We start from the raw sequence: 16,719 nt of genomic DNA on the forward strand, positions 1-16,719 counted from the left end.
ATTTTTGGTTCAACCAATTAACACACCCTCTCTAGTTTAATTTTCATTTTAATCGGTTGAACCAACTTATTTGGTTTTTAATCACTGATCTTTAAGTATGTCTATGTGCACATTATAATAATACTTGATGAGTTAACTAAAATATAAAGCACAAACTTCCTTTTTTTGTATCTTTTTTATAGAACAATTGATCAAGTTTGAACTTAATTGTTGTGATGTGTGGCTCATTCGGTGTAAAGGGCATCAGTTAACCGAAAGGTGGCTATTTGAATGTATCTATAAAATTAGGAGTCTAGAATTTGATGATGCGAGAGCGGATTAAAGAATAGGCGACCTCAAAATCGATTGATTAATTGCATTTTGTTGACTTCTATATTTAGGGAGAGCCAGTTAATGAATCGATTCTAAACCGAATTTTGGACTCCTTACTCGGCTCTATGTCCAGTTCCACATAGTAAAATAATCGTAAAGCCTGCTAATGTACGAGCTTTATTAAGACTGATGATATTTCACGTTTGACCGAATTTTAAAATCTAAATCAGTTTAAAACTATATTAAAGCTTATCATGAAGGTTTTTAATATATATAAACACCTTATATTAATTTCATTGCAACTCTACTCTCGCCATAATATAATTAAACTCTCTTTGCCTATCAATGTGAATTACATTGATTGAATCATGTAAATTTTTATATTTTTTATATTTAATTTCTGCATAGCTTTCTCATCAACGATCATTCGTTTTCCAACACGATCTAAATTACTAAATGTCTAAAATTTCAACATCCATATCCATGCACAAGTAATGGGGAATGAATTGTGGCCATAAATGCATTAAAAACCCCTAAAATGCTGATTTTGCAATGAAATGAAACATTATCAAGAAAAAGACATAACATCAATCAAACATATGAAAAAAAATCCAAAATTCTTGCTAAAAACTCACATATTTCCCAATAAAATGTCACTATAATCATACTTTTTTTTAAGTAAATGACGCAAATGGAAAATGAAGCATAGAAATGTTGTTATCATGGGCAGCTGTGATTGGTTGATTGTTTGCAAAAAGTAGCAGGAAGTCCTTGCTCTGGAATTGGAAATGGATCATACTCAACCCCACTTACACACCCTACTATTTCCCACCTGCACCAATATGCATTTGTCAATTAATCTCTGTTTACTTTTATTTGTGTTTCTTCCATTTCAAGATTCTTAATTATTTCAAAAACTACTAATTAGCGACGGTTTTATTAATTTCCGTCGGTCAATAGCGACGGATATTAAATTCCATTACTAATTTAAGTCTTTTTTGGCGCTTCAAATGTGCCACCTTACGGTAAATATTTGATTTGATTTTGCTAATATAAATTTATAAATCTAAATAATTTTTTTCTATTATATCAACTAAATTTCCATTATGGGATCTGCTTAATTAATTATTAGAGACACAAATTACCTGAATTTTGTAATGAGATGATGGATGAGAATAATAATCTCTAGCCTCGCAACTTCATTTCCTGGGCATGCATGAACTCCATTTCCAAACGGCATGAAACTATTGGCTTTTGGACCAACCTTCATTCATAACATTTAGGAAAATAAATTAAAAAAATTATTAAATAGTAAATTAAAGATGGTGATATTTTCAGAATAAAAATTGTTAAAGACATAGCCAATTTCCGTGCATTAATAAAATTATTCACCATTTATTAAAAAAGAAAAAATTAACACATATTAAAAGAAGGTTTAATGGATACCAAAAAATTTAAATTTTTTCGACTTTTTACAATTCTAATCAAAACTTGATATATTGGATTAAAATTGTAAAAAAATTTAAAATTTTAACTATAATTACAAAAGGTTTGAAAAGTTTGGATTTTCCGGTCCATTAGGTCTTGCCATGTCGGCATGATTTTTTTTAATATTATGGAGGTCACTTGGACTTATGCACACATTATTAAAACGATTGGACGATTTTGCTAAAGTAGTTGCAAAGATTTAAAATGAGACTAAAATTACAAAATTTTAAAACTTTGATTCAAATCGTAAAAATTAAAAAATAAATTAATATTTTTATCTATTAAGTCTTAAAAAAAAGGTGATTGTACAAAAAAAAAATTAGAAATTTTGTCTTCAATTCTCGTTCTAAAAAGGATTAACTCATTTTAAGGTTTTTGAACTTTACGTTTTTAATTTATCAGGTCCCTGAATTTTCATTTTGTCTTATCTGGCCCCAAAACCTTACGTTTTTAGTTGATCTAGTCCATGAACTTCCATTTGGTCTTATTTGAATTAGCACTTTGATTTTTATTGCTTTCTCGGGTCTCAAACGGATGAAATTGTAGGGACGAGATAAACTAAAAAATGTAAAGTTGAAGGACTAAATAAGTACAAATGGAGGTTTAAGGAATATATGAACTAAAAATATAAAATTCAGAGATCATATAAGACCAAATGGAAGTTTAAGAACCTGATAAACTAAAAATGTTAATTTGAAGGACCTTAAAATGGATTAGTCCTTTTAAAAATAGCAATATTGTAAAATAATCATGCATTGTTCATATGGTGTTAGAGAATATCATATTATATTACCTCAAACCTTGAAGGATTAAATAGATGCGGATCAATGAAGAAATCTGGATTGTGATGAATGTTTCGAAACAAAGGAAGTACCTTCCATCCTTTTGGAATTAAATATCCTGATCACCATTATGTATCATCAATATTCTTGCAATATAAGAATATTAATAACTATGTAGCACCGAAAATGAAATGCTGAAACGAAAAATTCTTGATAGGATCTTTGAATCAATCTTGTTCTAATTATCTAAGTGTTATCGGATCAAATATTATCGTTAATTAGCATTAGACTTGCTTGACGTAAAATAGATTGTTAATTCGTCTATATCTTTAATTTATTGAATAATTGTAATGGCTCGATAGATAATTTAAGAAGGCAATAAATTTTATTGTCACGTTATTTTCATCACTTTTAATAATGTGGGTTGTTAACATAAATTTTATATAAATGTCCAAAATTGCCACATGATGCCACATATGACAAAAACTTTATATTTCATTTGCACACCAAGTCATTATAATTGATGAAGATAGTTGAGATAATCAAATTATTAAATAAAAATATAGCAATAATTAAAATACGATTTAAATTTTAGAAACGGCTCAAATAAATAAACGATAGTCTAGAAATAGTTTGTGTAAATTTCCCCTCATTTTACATACTATTACCTAATTAAGTGTGACATAGTAAAAATACCTTTATATTCGACATCTTCAATAGCTTCTCTAAAGGTAAAAGATATGACACTTGCCATCCTCAAGCTCTCCATTATAACCTGAAATTAATTAATTATTTAATTAGTTAATGTTTGGTAATCATTTATTCCATAATTAATCATTATAAAATATTTTCAATATTGTTATAATTTGCAAAACATACCCGATTTGTGATAGGCATATTCCTAGTTTGAGACCATGTCAATGCCCTTTTTCCTCTTCCATTTGATTCATAAATATCCGTCTGCTCTTTCTGAAAAACCACCAAAGTAATCATCAGCTTCATTAAATGATGAATTAATTTACTTATTAGGAAATGCATATCAACATTAACATAGTTTGTCGAAGAAATTTTAAGAAAAAGTAAATAATAATACCACTCCCTATGATTAGGTTAAATTAGACAAAAAGATTTCATCTATGGTCAAATTGATAAAAAAATTAAAAAACTATTATCACAATAATACAAATTTCCAATTTAAACATGTTTTTTATGTAGATTTTGCTTATATGACACTTTTTTCCTTGTTGTTAACAATTTGTATATAAAAACATATTATTTAATTGACACATACAGAACCGATGACGGAGGGAGGGCCATGGCCCCCTCCAACTTTCTAAAAATATTAAAATTAGTATGTAAACTTTTTATATTTTAGAAATTGGCTCCCTCTATTTCCAAAATTGCCTCATCCATGTAATATAAATTACAATTTGAGCCTCTTAATGTTCAAATCTTGGCTCCGTCATTGTACAACACAACGTATTTTATGTCACCCTTCTCCAAATACGGAAATAAATGTTGTTGCTTTGTGTGAATTTGAGGGTTGGATATGATTATCAGCTCTAGAAAAATTGACGGACTAAACTGTCGAAATTATTTTTAGTAATATTTATGTCATTTTATTCATAATTGTGGATAGAAAAAATGATTTTGCCCTAAATATTCCATAATTTTCTCGGAATATTTTAGAAAAATAATCACTTTTAAAATGTAGGAGAAAAATAACAATTTGAACTTAATTGGAGGAGTTTGATAGTATTTTTGTTTTCAAAATTCAATTTACCTTTATTGCCTCTAAAAGTTTAGGGTCATCATGAATATACTTAAGAATCCATGTCAAGAGACTAGCTGTAGTATCCTGAGCCGCAAATAGTACACCAATGATGTTATCAGTAATTTTATCATCGGATAAAAAAAGTCCATTCTCATCCTTGAACTTTAGTAGATAACCCAAAAGATCATTCTGCACTAAGTTCTTTTCTTTTCTCTCCCTCATCATCTCTCCTATAATCCTGCTTAGCCTTTTTCTTGCCTGAAAATTAAGAATTGCAGATAAAGAAAACTGAATTAAAGATAGCAATGGTGATGAAAAAACCTGGATTAATTGATAGAGACAGTAATTAATATTTACCATGAGAGATTTACTGTACAAAGTTCCAGGTAAATTTGTAGGGAGTGAATTGTAACCTTTGTCCAGTATATGGTAATTTATTTTCAGCTTTTCTCTGTAAGAACTTTCTAAGTTACCGAAGATGGTTAAAACGGCAGCGTCAAAAGCGAACTACATTCACAAAAATATGCGTAACATTAAGATATTGCGAGTAGATCTGTGAAAAAACCGAACTAATCCACATAATTAATCCAATTGAATCAATTTGATTATACACGAAACCGGAAAACCAATCAAACGGACTATTTCGATTCTTTTTAACTGGAAATTTTTTAAACTCATGTTAGTTTAAAAATAAGAGATTTATTATTGTTACCATAAATGTCATATATTACACCAAAGTGATTTTAACAAAACCCTAAAGCTTAATGGCAAAAAAAACTCAAACCTTTACGACTCGTTGCAATTATATCCAAACCTTTTAATTTTTGCAATAATATCCAAATTGTATTATTTTGTTGTAATAATATCCAAATTGCACTTTTTATGTGAATTTTTTTGAGTTTTTTGCCATTTTTTGGGACTTTTACTATATTATTATACATCAAACCATAATGATAGCCTAATATTTTAATTGAAAACAACAAATTTAGACATCAATTTGACTATTATTGCTACAAAAAATGCAATTTGGATATTATTGCAACAAAAAAAATGCAATTTGGATATTATTGCAAAAATTGAAAAGTTTAGATATAATTGTAACAAGTCGTAAAGGTTTGAGTTTTTTTACCATTAGGCCAAACCCTAGTATTGCTAGCTAGCTGTTTACAGGGAAACTTCGTTTAATTTGTTTTTTAGCTAAAATCTTAGAATATGCATGAAAGCTAAACCTTGTAAAAAGAATAGCCTAAATTTTAAACATGTGATTTCTTTTGGACAAATTTTGATCTTTTGTGCTAGACATTGAACTAACGTTTGACCCCAACAAATTGACCGCTGGAATGCTAAATTCTCAAGTTCTTCTATTATATATATACACATACACATACTACTGAAAATATGATGGAGTTTACCGACGGACGTGAGGTCCGTCGATAATTGGACAATTATAGACGAATTCAATGAATACATCACAAAGAAAATTTAATGATAGATTTACCGACATGCTTTATGTTCGTCGCCAATAATATCCTCAGCAATATTCCAAGAATTTCACGACTAATAATGTGGAACTCCTTTACGACGGATTCTTCATCAGGGACGTCGAACATGTCGGTATGTCCTTCGGGATATTACAACACCATAAAGGTGCCATAATATCCCCACGTAACTTTGCTAATTAGCTCCGCTTTAATTATTTATTTAGCGACGGAAAAAATTGGTCTCTAGAACTCTAAATAGTTATTGCTTAGTGGAAATGACAAGATAAACTAACCTTCTTCATCTCATGAAATGTGTTGACAACATTTCCATTAGAAAATGATTCCAATGCAGAAATTGCAATAGCTTCAATATGAGGGACCAAATTTCTGATAACATCAAGAGACAAAGAAACTTGTACTAATTTTCTAATTTGAGTATGATAATTGCCTTGATGAAAAAAAATTGCTGATGGGCCAATTAATTTTTCCTTGCTAGATGGATAAGTTGGCTTAAACAAATTTGCTTGTGTCACCAACACAAATTTAATTGCTTCAGGACTAGCCACCATAACACAAGGGCAACCAAGAATGTGAGTCTTGAAAATCTCTCCATATCTAAATTAAAAAATCAAAAAAAAAATTAATACCCATTGATTAGAAGAAAATTAAATTAGAGAAAACCAACAAAAGATTGTTACCTTTTTTGCTTATTAGTGAAGAAAAAATTAGGGTTTTGGGAGTAGAGTTGAAGGGTTTCTCCAATATATGGCCAGCCCATTGAACCTGGTGGCAATTTTGCTCTTTGCTTATTTTGCCTATTTTTGATCAGTATGGTCATCAAGAGAAATAGGGCAAGGCAAAAACTATATACAAAAACCAAACCCATCTCTCTCTTTCTATCTCTATTTCTAATGCTAAGTCCAACTCAATGAAAATGGCTATTTATAGAAGAAAAAGAATGCTAGAAGTTAACTTAATTGTTGTAAGTCTAGTAGGATGAGCATTCGGTTTGAACCAATTTTTTAGATTACTTATAAAATTAGTGTGTGTTTATAATTACAATGAAAAATTTAAATCTCGAGTACGACACAAACTGTTATTTTATATGTATAATATTCACAAATAAAGAATACTGATATAGATGCTGAAACAATATATATTCTATTGCTCGTATGGTTGTTTTATCATAAAATTATACGATATTCCAAATTACAAAAATTTATAGTTCGTTTCTGACATTATTAAAATTAAAATTTATTTTGTAATTGTAAAACATGCTAAATTTTTAATTTTAATTGCATTTAACCTGTTTTTAAATTATCCTGAATCAAATTTACAAGAATATAAACTTTTTAAATCAACCTGCAGTCAGTTTCCGGTTGGGTTTGTTTTATACAATATTTTTTGGTCTGAAATCAAAATCAACGAATTTGTCTAATCAAACTAAATCGAATTTATCAATAGATTGTATATATAGTATCTTTAGTTTTCACTCAATTAGCTGACTGAATTTGTCGTAGATTGTATAACAAATGCTGCTTTTTATTTTTGATTTTATCGACGGGGAGGAGAGAGTGCTAGTACGAGAAATTGAACTCACAATCTAGACAAATGTTGCCCCCTTATATTATTTGAGATATTGCTCATTAATATAGCTAATACTATTAATTGTGCTTAATTAATTAACTTTAGGGAGTGGTTATGTAGTACTAAAAAATATAGAAGGTTACGTCAGAGAATTGATTTCTTTAGTAAGAGAAAAGTTTAATGAACACCAGGTGTCCTTAATAAAGATCTGGTGCTCTTAAGAACATTACAAATGGGATAAAAAAAACAAGGCTTTTTCAGGTTTAAAGTGCCACCTACTTCATTCTAACAATTACAAAATCTCTGTTGTTTCGCACTTTGCATCTCCACTCACTTCCTAAAATATGAGGAATTTGAACAAAAATACAAATTAAGGCAACAACATTCACAATATTTTAATTACCTGCAACAATATATAATTCCTACGAATTTTATTGGTGAAAAGAGAAAGTAAAAGAAAAATCATTGCATGCATCAAACCATCGAAGGAGTTACAATAATCAAAAAACAGTGAGAAAAAAAAAATCCGGAATGAATTAGATTACAAAAAAAGAAGGATAATTGTGCTAAACTTAAGGTTATGTTTGTTGTACAAAGTTTATAACATTTGAATTATAACTCGTTGGCTTATATTTTTATACATAAATATTAATAAAGGAAATCAGTTTATTTATATAACAATACATAATTTTTTTTATAAAATGTAAAACTAATTGCTCTTGTAAATCCATTCATTGTCCCTTTCCGAGTATTAGTTCTCTTGTATTTTTTGAAATTTTGAAGTTTTATAATCGATCAGCTAATTGCTCTCAATAAAATTTGAGCATATATAGAATATTTATCATAGACATATAAGTAAATAAGTATAGTATATATAAGTACTGGATAAGATTCTATTTATCAGTCACTAATAATATTAATTTTTTTTTAATTTCTCCATCAATGACGTGTCTTCATAAGCTACATAAATGATTTTATTCCGATACATTAAAGTTTTATAGTACTGCTAATCTTTTGCTAAAATTAAATAAAGAAAATTGTTTGCTTATTTTTATCATTCTTATTAACAAAAATAAAAAAGTATTGATTTTATTAGATTGGATTCTCATTCTTTTTCCAGTTACAGCCTTCGAATATATGAACTGGACAGACAAAATGTGGGACCCAAATCTGTTGTGAAGACTGAAGAGTCTATGATGCTGACGTGGAAAATTCTGGAAGGTGGCCCACTTCCACGTGGAGAGTAGTCACTCACGTGTAAGCTTTGATGGATCAGCTTCAAAGAGATTGGTATACGTCTGGTTGCTGTCACCGTCAGATTGATCTCAGTTATTACGTGTCGAGATCGAAGTGGTTAGAGTAAATAGTAGGGCTTTCTTTTCTTGTCCAACTGAAATTCAGGCATTCAGTCGTACAAAACCATTGTGGTGGAGCTATGTCAATTGTATTAAAATTGCCTTAGGCAGGAGGACACTCGACGTATCATCTTTTTGAGGTCTAAATAAACTTGTAGACATAATTTAGTAATTTGAACTTGAGTACTATTGGAGGACTAAATTAAACTTGATTAATAATTAAATAATTGGCCGAATGAAAATGATAAAAAACAGTGAAAAGGGAGAAAAATGGCTGGTGATTGAAGAAAAAAATTAATAAAACGATTAAAAATAATTATATCTAATGACGGATATCAAAAAAATAACGTCACATACTTTGTCTCTTAATTCCACCATAGAAATAAGGAGTGGTTACGATTATGCCTACATTCTAATAAATTTAATGTGATGATTTAAATTATGAAATTTGTTTTTTAGAATGGCTGAAATCTCACTATATGAGGCGTGGTGAAAATGGTAATGAAATGAAATTTTTTATTAGATTACGGGCGTTACATGAAGTCACTTGCACAAGAAAATCAATATGGCCTACAGGCTACACCGCAACCGCGCTGAATCACGAAAATCACCTCAATTATGGTGGAAACCGTGGTGGATACGAGTGATGCATTTTTCTATCATCCAAGTTAGAGTTTAAAGGGATGTGTGAGATGTAAGACATTATAATTGTTTCTAGCTTGGTGTGTGAGAAAGTTGAACCAATTATCAGCGTTTGTTTTAAAAATATAGTTTATAAAAAGGTTTCCTATTAAAATGTTTATGTGTGTGTTTTGTACTCCTTAAATGACTTAGATTTTTTTTATCCCTTAATGTAGACATTAACCGAATACGCAAATTTGTTGTATCTTTTAATTATTCTATTACATAGTTTATTTGATTGATCAATTTTCAAATTATATTTCTACTCAATATTTTTGTTCCACAAACCATATTAATTTGATCACTTGCTGGCAACCCTAAAACTATGCCCTAACCAACAAGCTACAGTTTAATATTTAATAGTATAAGCGCTGGATAATATTATGTCAAGGTTATAGGTTCAATTCCTCTCACAATCACTCTCCTCCCAATTATAAAAAAGAAAACTATAATTTATGTGTATAAATCAAAGTTTTATTCATATCTCATAGCAAATGCGGTACCAGAAATAAATCCATATATACGTAACATGCCAATGGATTCAGTCCTGTACTCCAATCAATGTTCCAAAACATCACGATTTCATTTGTTTTTGAATAGATCATGACAACGTGAATTTTGATAAGATGGTAATTAGTTAGATTATTGATTACATCGGTTTCCTTTTCAAGGACACCAATTCTTAGTGAAAATTATGTTTGTTTGCAATTTTTAGCCGCATGTGCTAATATATGAGTATGAAGAAGCTTCTACATATTTAAAAATCTGATTCTGATTTAATGCATAACAGATATACCACATGAAAGCAATAAAAAAGTCAGTTTTCATCAACTATTGCAGAAAGAGACTCTTTTGACATATCTGTGTAATGTTTTTGTACATACTTTAAATTTAAAGATGAAACTGTGCCAGACAGTGTTTAAGAAACGAACAAGCCCGGCCGGTTTGACCGGCTGTAATCAGAAAATCAGTATGGTTTGGTTCTTTCTTAAAATTTAGAAATATGGTTCCAACCCATTTACATAGGAAAAAAATGCAAGAGTTTTTTACTTACTAGTTAGAATATGATTTATTTATTAGTATCTCAATCTATTTTTGAATTTGAAGTTTATGTATGTGTTCAACCTGTTTAATTGAAGTTGACGGACCGATTTGGTTTTAGAGAACACCCACCAAATCAACCCTATTCTGCAATTAAGGATTTTGTATTTATATCGCTTATCCGATATCAGTTATATATACAAAACCAATATTTAAATAAAAATCGGAGTCTGTGGTGTCGTTGGTTACTAATTAACTAGTAAATTGGAAATTAGACGAGAGCTACAAAATCCAATAGGTATATGACTAACCAAAACCCGACACGTTTAACTAATCCGATAAGTAAATATGACTACAAAATCCATTCATTTTGATTGTGCCTTCAGGGCAGTAACAATCATACATCTATTAAGTATCATCACCTCGTCTCTAATTCTAGAATTTTCTGTCTCTAGATTTTACTAAGTTTAATAAAAGCTAATTTCTTTTTTATTACAATGAGGAAAGGAGAAATTGAATCTGTAACACTAGGCTATGGCTGTGGAGACAAGCCTAGATTTGTCTTTATATGTTATAATACCAGAAAATTCTAAAAAAATTGACCTATAATTAAGAGTTAAGACTACTAACAACTAAGCATGGTATAATACAGTATAATCTAGCAAATTATAAAAGAACTTGTTCAATAAAATCTATGTTGTAAATTTAGTCCAACATATTTTCCAAATTAAACTCAACAATGTCAATAATATTAAATTTCACTTGAGCAAAACAATTACAGGTATAGAACTCATGAAGTGCACAAAATACAACATATCTTAACTTTTTCTTTGGTTCAATTCTACTCTAAAATTCATTTCATTTATGAATCAAACACAAGTATGTTCATTTAGGAATGAATAAATATTTACAGGCAGATTTAGGTTATAGTAAACTTACAATGATACATCTTGACATTCCTGGAGGATGAACTTCATAGTTCATACATTAAAAATTTCACGTATTGGCCCTAATACCTTATCAGTCAGTTCCGGTCCAAACAGCCTCGGAAAGTTGGATTCAAGATCAATCTCAATGAACTTCTTCTTAACAATCCCATCTCTTCTCTTCAAATAATCTTTCACCTCCTCTTCCAAATCTCTCTCTCCACAACCACAATAATCCAACCAAATCTCAAGCACCGACTTTGCAACAGGATGTATGTGATCTTTCATAATCTCCTCCATTCGAATGGCATCCCCTGACTCGGTTTCTACCCGAATGAGTATCATTGTGGGCGAGAGGAGGCTACGAAAATAAAGAGACGAGGTAACATATGGTTGAACCTCTTTAAGCTTGTGAATAGTTTGTCTGTGCGTCTCTAACTGAGAATTCTCATAGAAAGTTTGGAGATAGTCTGGATATAGAACAGGGTCTTTTCGGTGAGGTAAATCGAGAATTAAAACTAGTGATGATGGACTACTCTGGATGATCTCCATGAGAAAGTTTGGTGCATCTGTTGAAAGATTCAAATAGGCTGATAGACTGGTTATGTTCAATGCTGCTCCGGTTGGTAATTTGCAATGCAGCCAACTTCCGAATATGAAATCGACCTAATAAACATCAGATACAGTAAAATAAACACTGATATGGTTTATTTAATCAAACAAATCTAATTTGATCAATAAAGATCCACTTGACCCAAATCTTATAAAAAACAGTTCCAAATCGAGATAGAATAACAAGACGATTTTAATTAAACTGACCTGAAATGAAATTATAAACTTCTGGATCTATTTGACCTTAATGAATGAATTTAGACATAATTAATCCTGCCACACAAGTTTATGGACCTAGGCACTCCCTAATTGACCGACGACACACTAAATTTATAATTTTAACTAGCCTCCAAAATATTGTAGTCGCACAGTTAATCTATCTCCAAATAAGAGATTGAGACTAATAGAAAACTTCGTTCTCATTTCAAATTTGATAGATTATGTTTACATAATTCAACCTGTTAAATTTCAAAACTGAAAATTTTGATTTTATGACTTAAAATTTTAATTTAATTATATTTTTGAATATCTCAGTAGGTTGCACGGACACTTTCATTCAATCAACTTTTCCAGTTTCGGAAACCTGTCGGAAACTTGGTGTTTCAAACGCGAAACTTCATTTTCTACACAGGAAACCTTAAATCAACACCATTTCGCCGTGTCCAAGTATCCTATTTCTATGTTCGTGCTACCCACTCATTCTATTTGGAATTAAGAGCATACATAATTCATTTTTTTTCATAATAAAATAGGATAACCTAGTCCTAATTCTAATCCTATCGGTAAGATTACATTATCTCTAATACCTAATTTAAGGTAAATTTGTATGACAAGTCTAAACATTTTTGGATTATATCAAAAACCTGACTGGAAATAAAAAAAAAAAGCAATCACTTACAGGAGAAGACTGGTGACCGGATCTAACATGAAGAGAAGCTTGTGCGTTCCCGTTTTGGTTCTGGCAGTGTTGTACGTCGAGCGGGAGAGTACAAGGCAAAAGCTGCGAGCCGAGGCGATTTTCTACTGTAGATACTATATCAACCATTAGTTCTCTGTGTGGAGCCGATACAAATGGAAATTCCATGAATTTTATGCGTCCCTGATTGTGCAGCTCCGATTCCGGCGACGATGACGAAGCCATACAAAATGCTGTTCTTGTTGATGATGATGTTGATCTGAATGGAAGTGAAGGAATTGAAGATTTGCCAGTGGAGGGAAAGCACAAGGGAGAGTAGGGTAGAATACTTCTACAAAAATTAATAGCCATTTTTATTGTATTCTTGTGTTCTTCCTGATGTTTATAATCGATTAAACGCACCGTATTTGGAAATAAAAATATCTTCACTCTTCTGTTTGTAGAAAAGGAAAAGTTACTAATATACTCCTCATGTTTATTCTGAAGAGCAGATATACTTTTTATGTAATATTTAGAGCGAAAATGCATTTACCGTTATTAAAGTGAATTAAATATTGCCCTTTTGTATATTCTAGATCTTATCTGGTAACGTTAAGCGTATTTTTAAAACATTTTAGCACTTTAAAGTACATAATTGACATATATTATACCTTCTGATGCGTGAAATTTTTTAAAAATGTGGATTTTTCTATCTTAAAAGCATGTTTGTTTTCAAAACTGTATATATCATCAAACTCTAATATAAATAATAAAATTTATTGCGTTTAAAATTTCAGCATCTCTTTTTCGCCATTTAAACATTGCGTTGCACATTTCAAATTATTGCACATTTGCATCGTTTACAATTTGCATCGTTTACCCTACAATCGTTTTTTTCCAAATGTAAGACTATAGAGTGTGTATAAAAACAATACCGTTTTATATAAAACTTCACACAATAAAAATATACTATACAATGTCAAAAATTAAAAACTTTAAATGTTCAATTCAACAATTTAAGAAAAAAATAAAATATTGAAATTTAGTAAGCAACTTGCCCAAATAATCATCGCATAGACGCATAATTTAGAAAACAACTAATAAAACGAATCAATAACACACTATCAAATGTCTCCAAAATGTATCTATAGAGTGCAACTTTTACATATTGTATATCAAATTCCTGAGGGTAAAAAACCTATTTGCTTTTGAATTTCACCCTCTCACAACAGCAAACCTAACATCAGTACTCAAAATACCTGAGTAAAAATCATTTTTATTATTCTTAACTACAAAACGAAAACCCTAATTTTATCATGTGCAGGCAGGCCCATGAAAGCCCAGTATACAGCCTCTCTTAGTTACAGATCTTGATCCCCTTAGCATTCGGCCCAACAAACCCAATATTCTCACTACGGCCCCTCTTTTTACTATTTCCATTCAATAACACCCCAAATAATTTAATTCCATTTTCACCCTCGTCTCCACTTCCATTTTCGTCATCATCGTCACTCATCTTACTGCCCCCGCTAGTCAGTCCATCAACGGTGGATGATTCAGAACAGCTCCCTTGCCGTATGATGCGATTTATCTGATCAGGCCCCACTTTCACATACTCAGTCAAGAAAGCAATAAGCTCATCACATTGTTTCTTAGCTTGCGTTAACTCAGAGCTTAAATTCTCGTTATCTTTTTTCAATTTCTCGTTCTCATCTGATAAATCGGCGACTTGGAGTGTCGCGGAAGTCTCCACTGATCCCGGGTTCTTTGAGTCCGGTGAAGTTGTGGAGGTGGAGCCTAGATCGTCGCCGGAGTTTGATGGCGAGGAGGCTGCTGGCTGTGGCGGCGGGGCTCCGGAAGGCTTGTCGGTAGTTGGAGTCGGAGATGTTGTTTTACGGCGGCGGATTTCGGAGAGGAGTTGTTTGTTTCCTCGCTGGAAATTGTCGTTCGCGAATTCCCATTTGTCGGGTACGATTTTTCGAAATCCCTGTAAAACAGTAAAAAAAAGAGTTAGGAATTGGTAATTTGAACGGCGGTAGATTTGAAAAGTAAAACTGATTCGGCAGATTCACGTGGCGCACGAGTTTGTGATGTTAGGTGTTGGAATTTTCTGTGTGGGCACGCAGTTTTGAATACATGTGCGTGTAAAATAAAAATTAGTAGCAATTTAATTAAAGTTTTAAATTTTTAATTCAAATATAGTATTTATTTCCAGTAATAATGATAATAATAATAATAAGTAATGGGTACTTCTATATTGTGAGAAGAAAGTTACTGGAAGATTCGAGAAAACCCACGTATCCAAAGACATGGATCCAATAGCTACAAAATACCAAAAATACAAAACTATATTCCCATACGAAACTAGAACAACCAACCAACCACTCTTATTGGTACCAACAACCGGACAGATAATCGGAATCTGATCTCCTACAGACCCGGAATTTCAAATTGAAAAAATCATTTCAAACTTGTCATATTATCCAATAAAAAATATTTATCACCTAATCAAAGATTAATCTAAAAAAATTAAAAGTTTTAAAATATTTATTTTTAATTTGATGGGATCATGAGAAGGTTCTAAAGTATGAATTTATCTTCCACTGTGAATAAATTAAAAATATGAATCCTACAGTAATTTGTTTGTTATTTTCATCCAAGAAAATATGAATCTTACAGTAATTTGTTTGCTATGTAAGGATCAACCAAAACTTTTAGGATTGATTACAGACCAAATGCATGTTAAGCAAAAAATAATTAAAATTGTTAAGAAATGAAATTAACATATAAAATAACTTACATAGGTATTAAGTTGGCGAACAAAGCTGGAGAAATTATTGTGCTTGAAGTAATTAGGCAGCAAATCCTTCGCAAAATCAGCAGTTTTCCAAACAATAAACGCCGTCCCACTTTCATTCCAAGAAATCACATCATCACTCGCCGGATCATCAACCAACTGGTACGTTTTTGTCAAAAACGGCGCCGGAACTGACCTTTGAGCCATCTCCAACTAACCCTCCGTTAACTAATTAATCTCTCTCAAATCAAATCAAAATTAACCTATAAACTCTGATTATTTACTCTAATACCCTCTCTATAATTTCTTCTAGCAACTAAAAAGCAAAAGAGCAGTCAAAAACTCCCAACCCCAGCAATAAAACCCAGAACAAAAGAACATAGAGCTGCTAATCAAATTAATTTTACGAAGTTTTTTCTGAAGCTTATCAGATTCCATGGAATTTTCTCGAGAAAACTATGTTGTTCTCCGTATGATTAAAACACATAATTCTCTTACAATAGATCAGAGAGAGAAAATTTGATAATTTCTTTTGATTTGGGTTTCGTGTAGGGGACTTTATAAAAGGGAAAAGAGAAGGAAATTGGGAGGCTTGGAAAGTGATGTGGGTTCTAGAAATGTTGAGAAACTGCATTCAAATGAATTTAAAAAGGAATTATTTTATTTTTGGGTACTCTTTCAAAGGCAACGAAATTTAGAGATAAGATATGGGGAAATTTAAAAAGAATTTAACAAACAAAAAACAAAGAAAACACGCTTTACACTTTCTTGATTTTCTTGAGAGAAGAGAGAGAGAAAGTGGGTTGTTTTAAAAAAATGTGCGTGGCATTATAATTATTAATGGAATAAGAAAGAATTTGTAGTAAGGTGGGGGACTGCAAATCCTTTTTCCACAGTTCAAATCCGGGTGTTGTTGTATCTAATTTTTTTGAAAAAAACTGATTATTCAAAAATGGATCGTAGATGAATTGAATATTTAATTCCGCTT

The 16,719-nt window shown here is 30.9% G+C and overlaps 3 protein-coding genes across 3 annotated transcripts; all 3 read right to left on the reverse strand.

Annotated features, from left to right (window-relative positions):
- Positions 1 to 857: 857 nt before the first annotated feature.
- Positions 858 to 6,767, reverse strand: LOC126654940 (abscisic acid 8'-hydroxylase 4-like). Its single transcript, XM_050348943.2, has 9 exons — positions 6,536 to 6,767; positions 6,131 to 6,452; positions 4,714 to 4,863; positions 4,366 to 4,614; positions 3,462 to 3,551; positions 3,279 to 3,357; positions 2,594 to 2,700; positions 1,458 to 1,576; positions 858 to 1,144 (listed from the first exon to the last, which is right to left on the reverse strand). The coding sequence occupies exons 1-9, from the start codon at positions 6,721 to 6,723 to the stop codon at positions 1,033 to 1,035; spliced, it is 1,416 nt and encodes a 471-aa protein (XP_050204900.1). The 5' UTR covers positions 6,724 to 6,767; the 3' UTR covers positions 858 to 1,032.
- Positions 6,768 to 11,243: 4,476 nt separating this feature from the next.
- On the reverse strand, positions 11,244 to 13,321 carry LOC126657756 (red chlorophyll catabolite reductase, chloroplastic). Its single transcript, XM_050352521.2, has 2 exons — positions 12,938 to 13,321; positions 11,244 to 12,093 (listed from the first exon to the last, which is right to left on the reverse strand). The coding sequence occupies exons 1-2, from the start codon at positions 13,304 to 13,306 to the stop codon at positions 11,482 to 11,484; spliced, it is 981 nt and encodes a 326-aa protein (XP_050208478.1). The 5' UTR covers positions 13,307 to 13,321; the 3' UTR covers positions 11,244 to 11,481.
- Positions 13,322 to 14,063: 742 nt separating this feature from the next.
- Positions 14,064 to 16,480, reverse strand: LOC126656538 (heat shock factor protein HSF24). The gene is made up of 2 exons (XM_050351127.2): positions 15,735 to 16,480; positions 14,064 to 14,921 (listed from the first exon to the last, which is right to left on the reverse strand). Exons 1-2 carry the CDS (start codon positions 15,936 to 15,938, stop codon positions 14,292 to 14,294), a joined length of 834 nt encoding a protein of 277 aa, XP_050207084.1. The 5' UTR covers positions 15,939 to 16,480; the 3' UTR covers positions 14,064 to 14,291.
- Between the last annotated feature and the right edge of the window lie 239 nt (positions 16,481 to 16,719).

Source organism: Mercurialis annua, linkage group LG7 (genome assembly GCF_937616625.2).
Source record: "Mercurialis annua linkage group LG7, ddMerAnnu1.2, whole genome shotgun sequence".
Taxonomy (NCBI): Eukaryota; Viridiplantae; Streptophyta; class Magnoliopsida; order Malpighiales; family Euphorbiaceae; genus Mercurialis; species Mercurialis annua.

Bases quoted from the DNA above. Each gene is read 5' to 3' on its own strand.
- LOC126654940 (XM_050348943.2), bottom strand. From the start codon at position 6,723: ATGGGTTTGGTTTTTGTATATAGTTTTTGCCTTGCCCTATTTCTCTTG. The intron at 6,453-6,535 runs GTAACAATCTTT...TTTTTAATTTAG, and splicing joins TTCACTAATAAGCAAAAAAG to ATATGGAGAGATTTTCAAGA. The intron at 4,615-4,713 runs GTAAATATTAAT...CTTAATTTTCAG, and splicing joins TGTACAGTAAATCTCTCATG to GCAAGAAAAAGGCTAAGCAG.
- LOC126657756 (XM_050352521.2), bottom strand. From the start codon at position 13,306: ATGGCTATTAATTTTTGTAGAAGTATTCTACCCTACTCTCCCTTGTGC. The intron at 12,094-12,937 runs GTAAGTGATTGC...GATGTTTATTAG, and splicing joins CCGGTCACCAGTCTTCTCCT to GTCGATTTCATATTCGGAAG.
- LOC126656538 (XM_050351127.2), bottom strand. From the start codon at position 15,938: ATGGCTCAAAGGTCAGTTCCGGCGCCGTTTTTGACAAAAACGTACCAG. The intron at 14,922-15,734 runs GTAAGTTATTTT...ACTGTTTTACAG, and splicing joins TTCGCCAACTTAATACCTAT to GGATTTCGAAAAATCGTACC.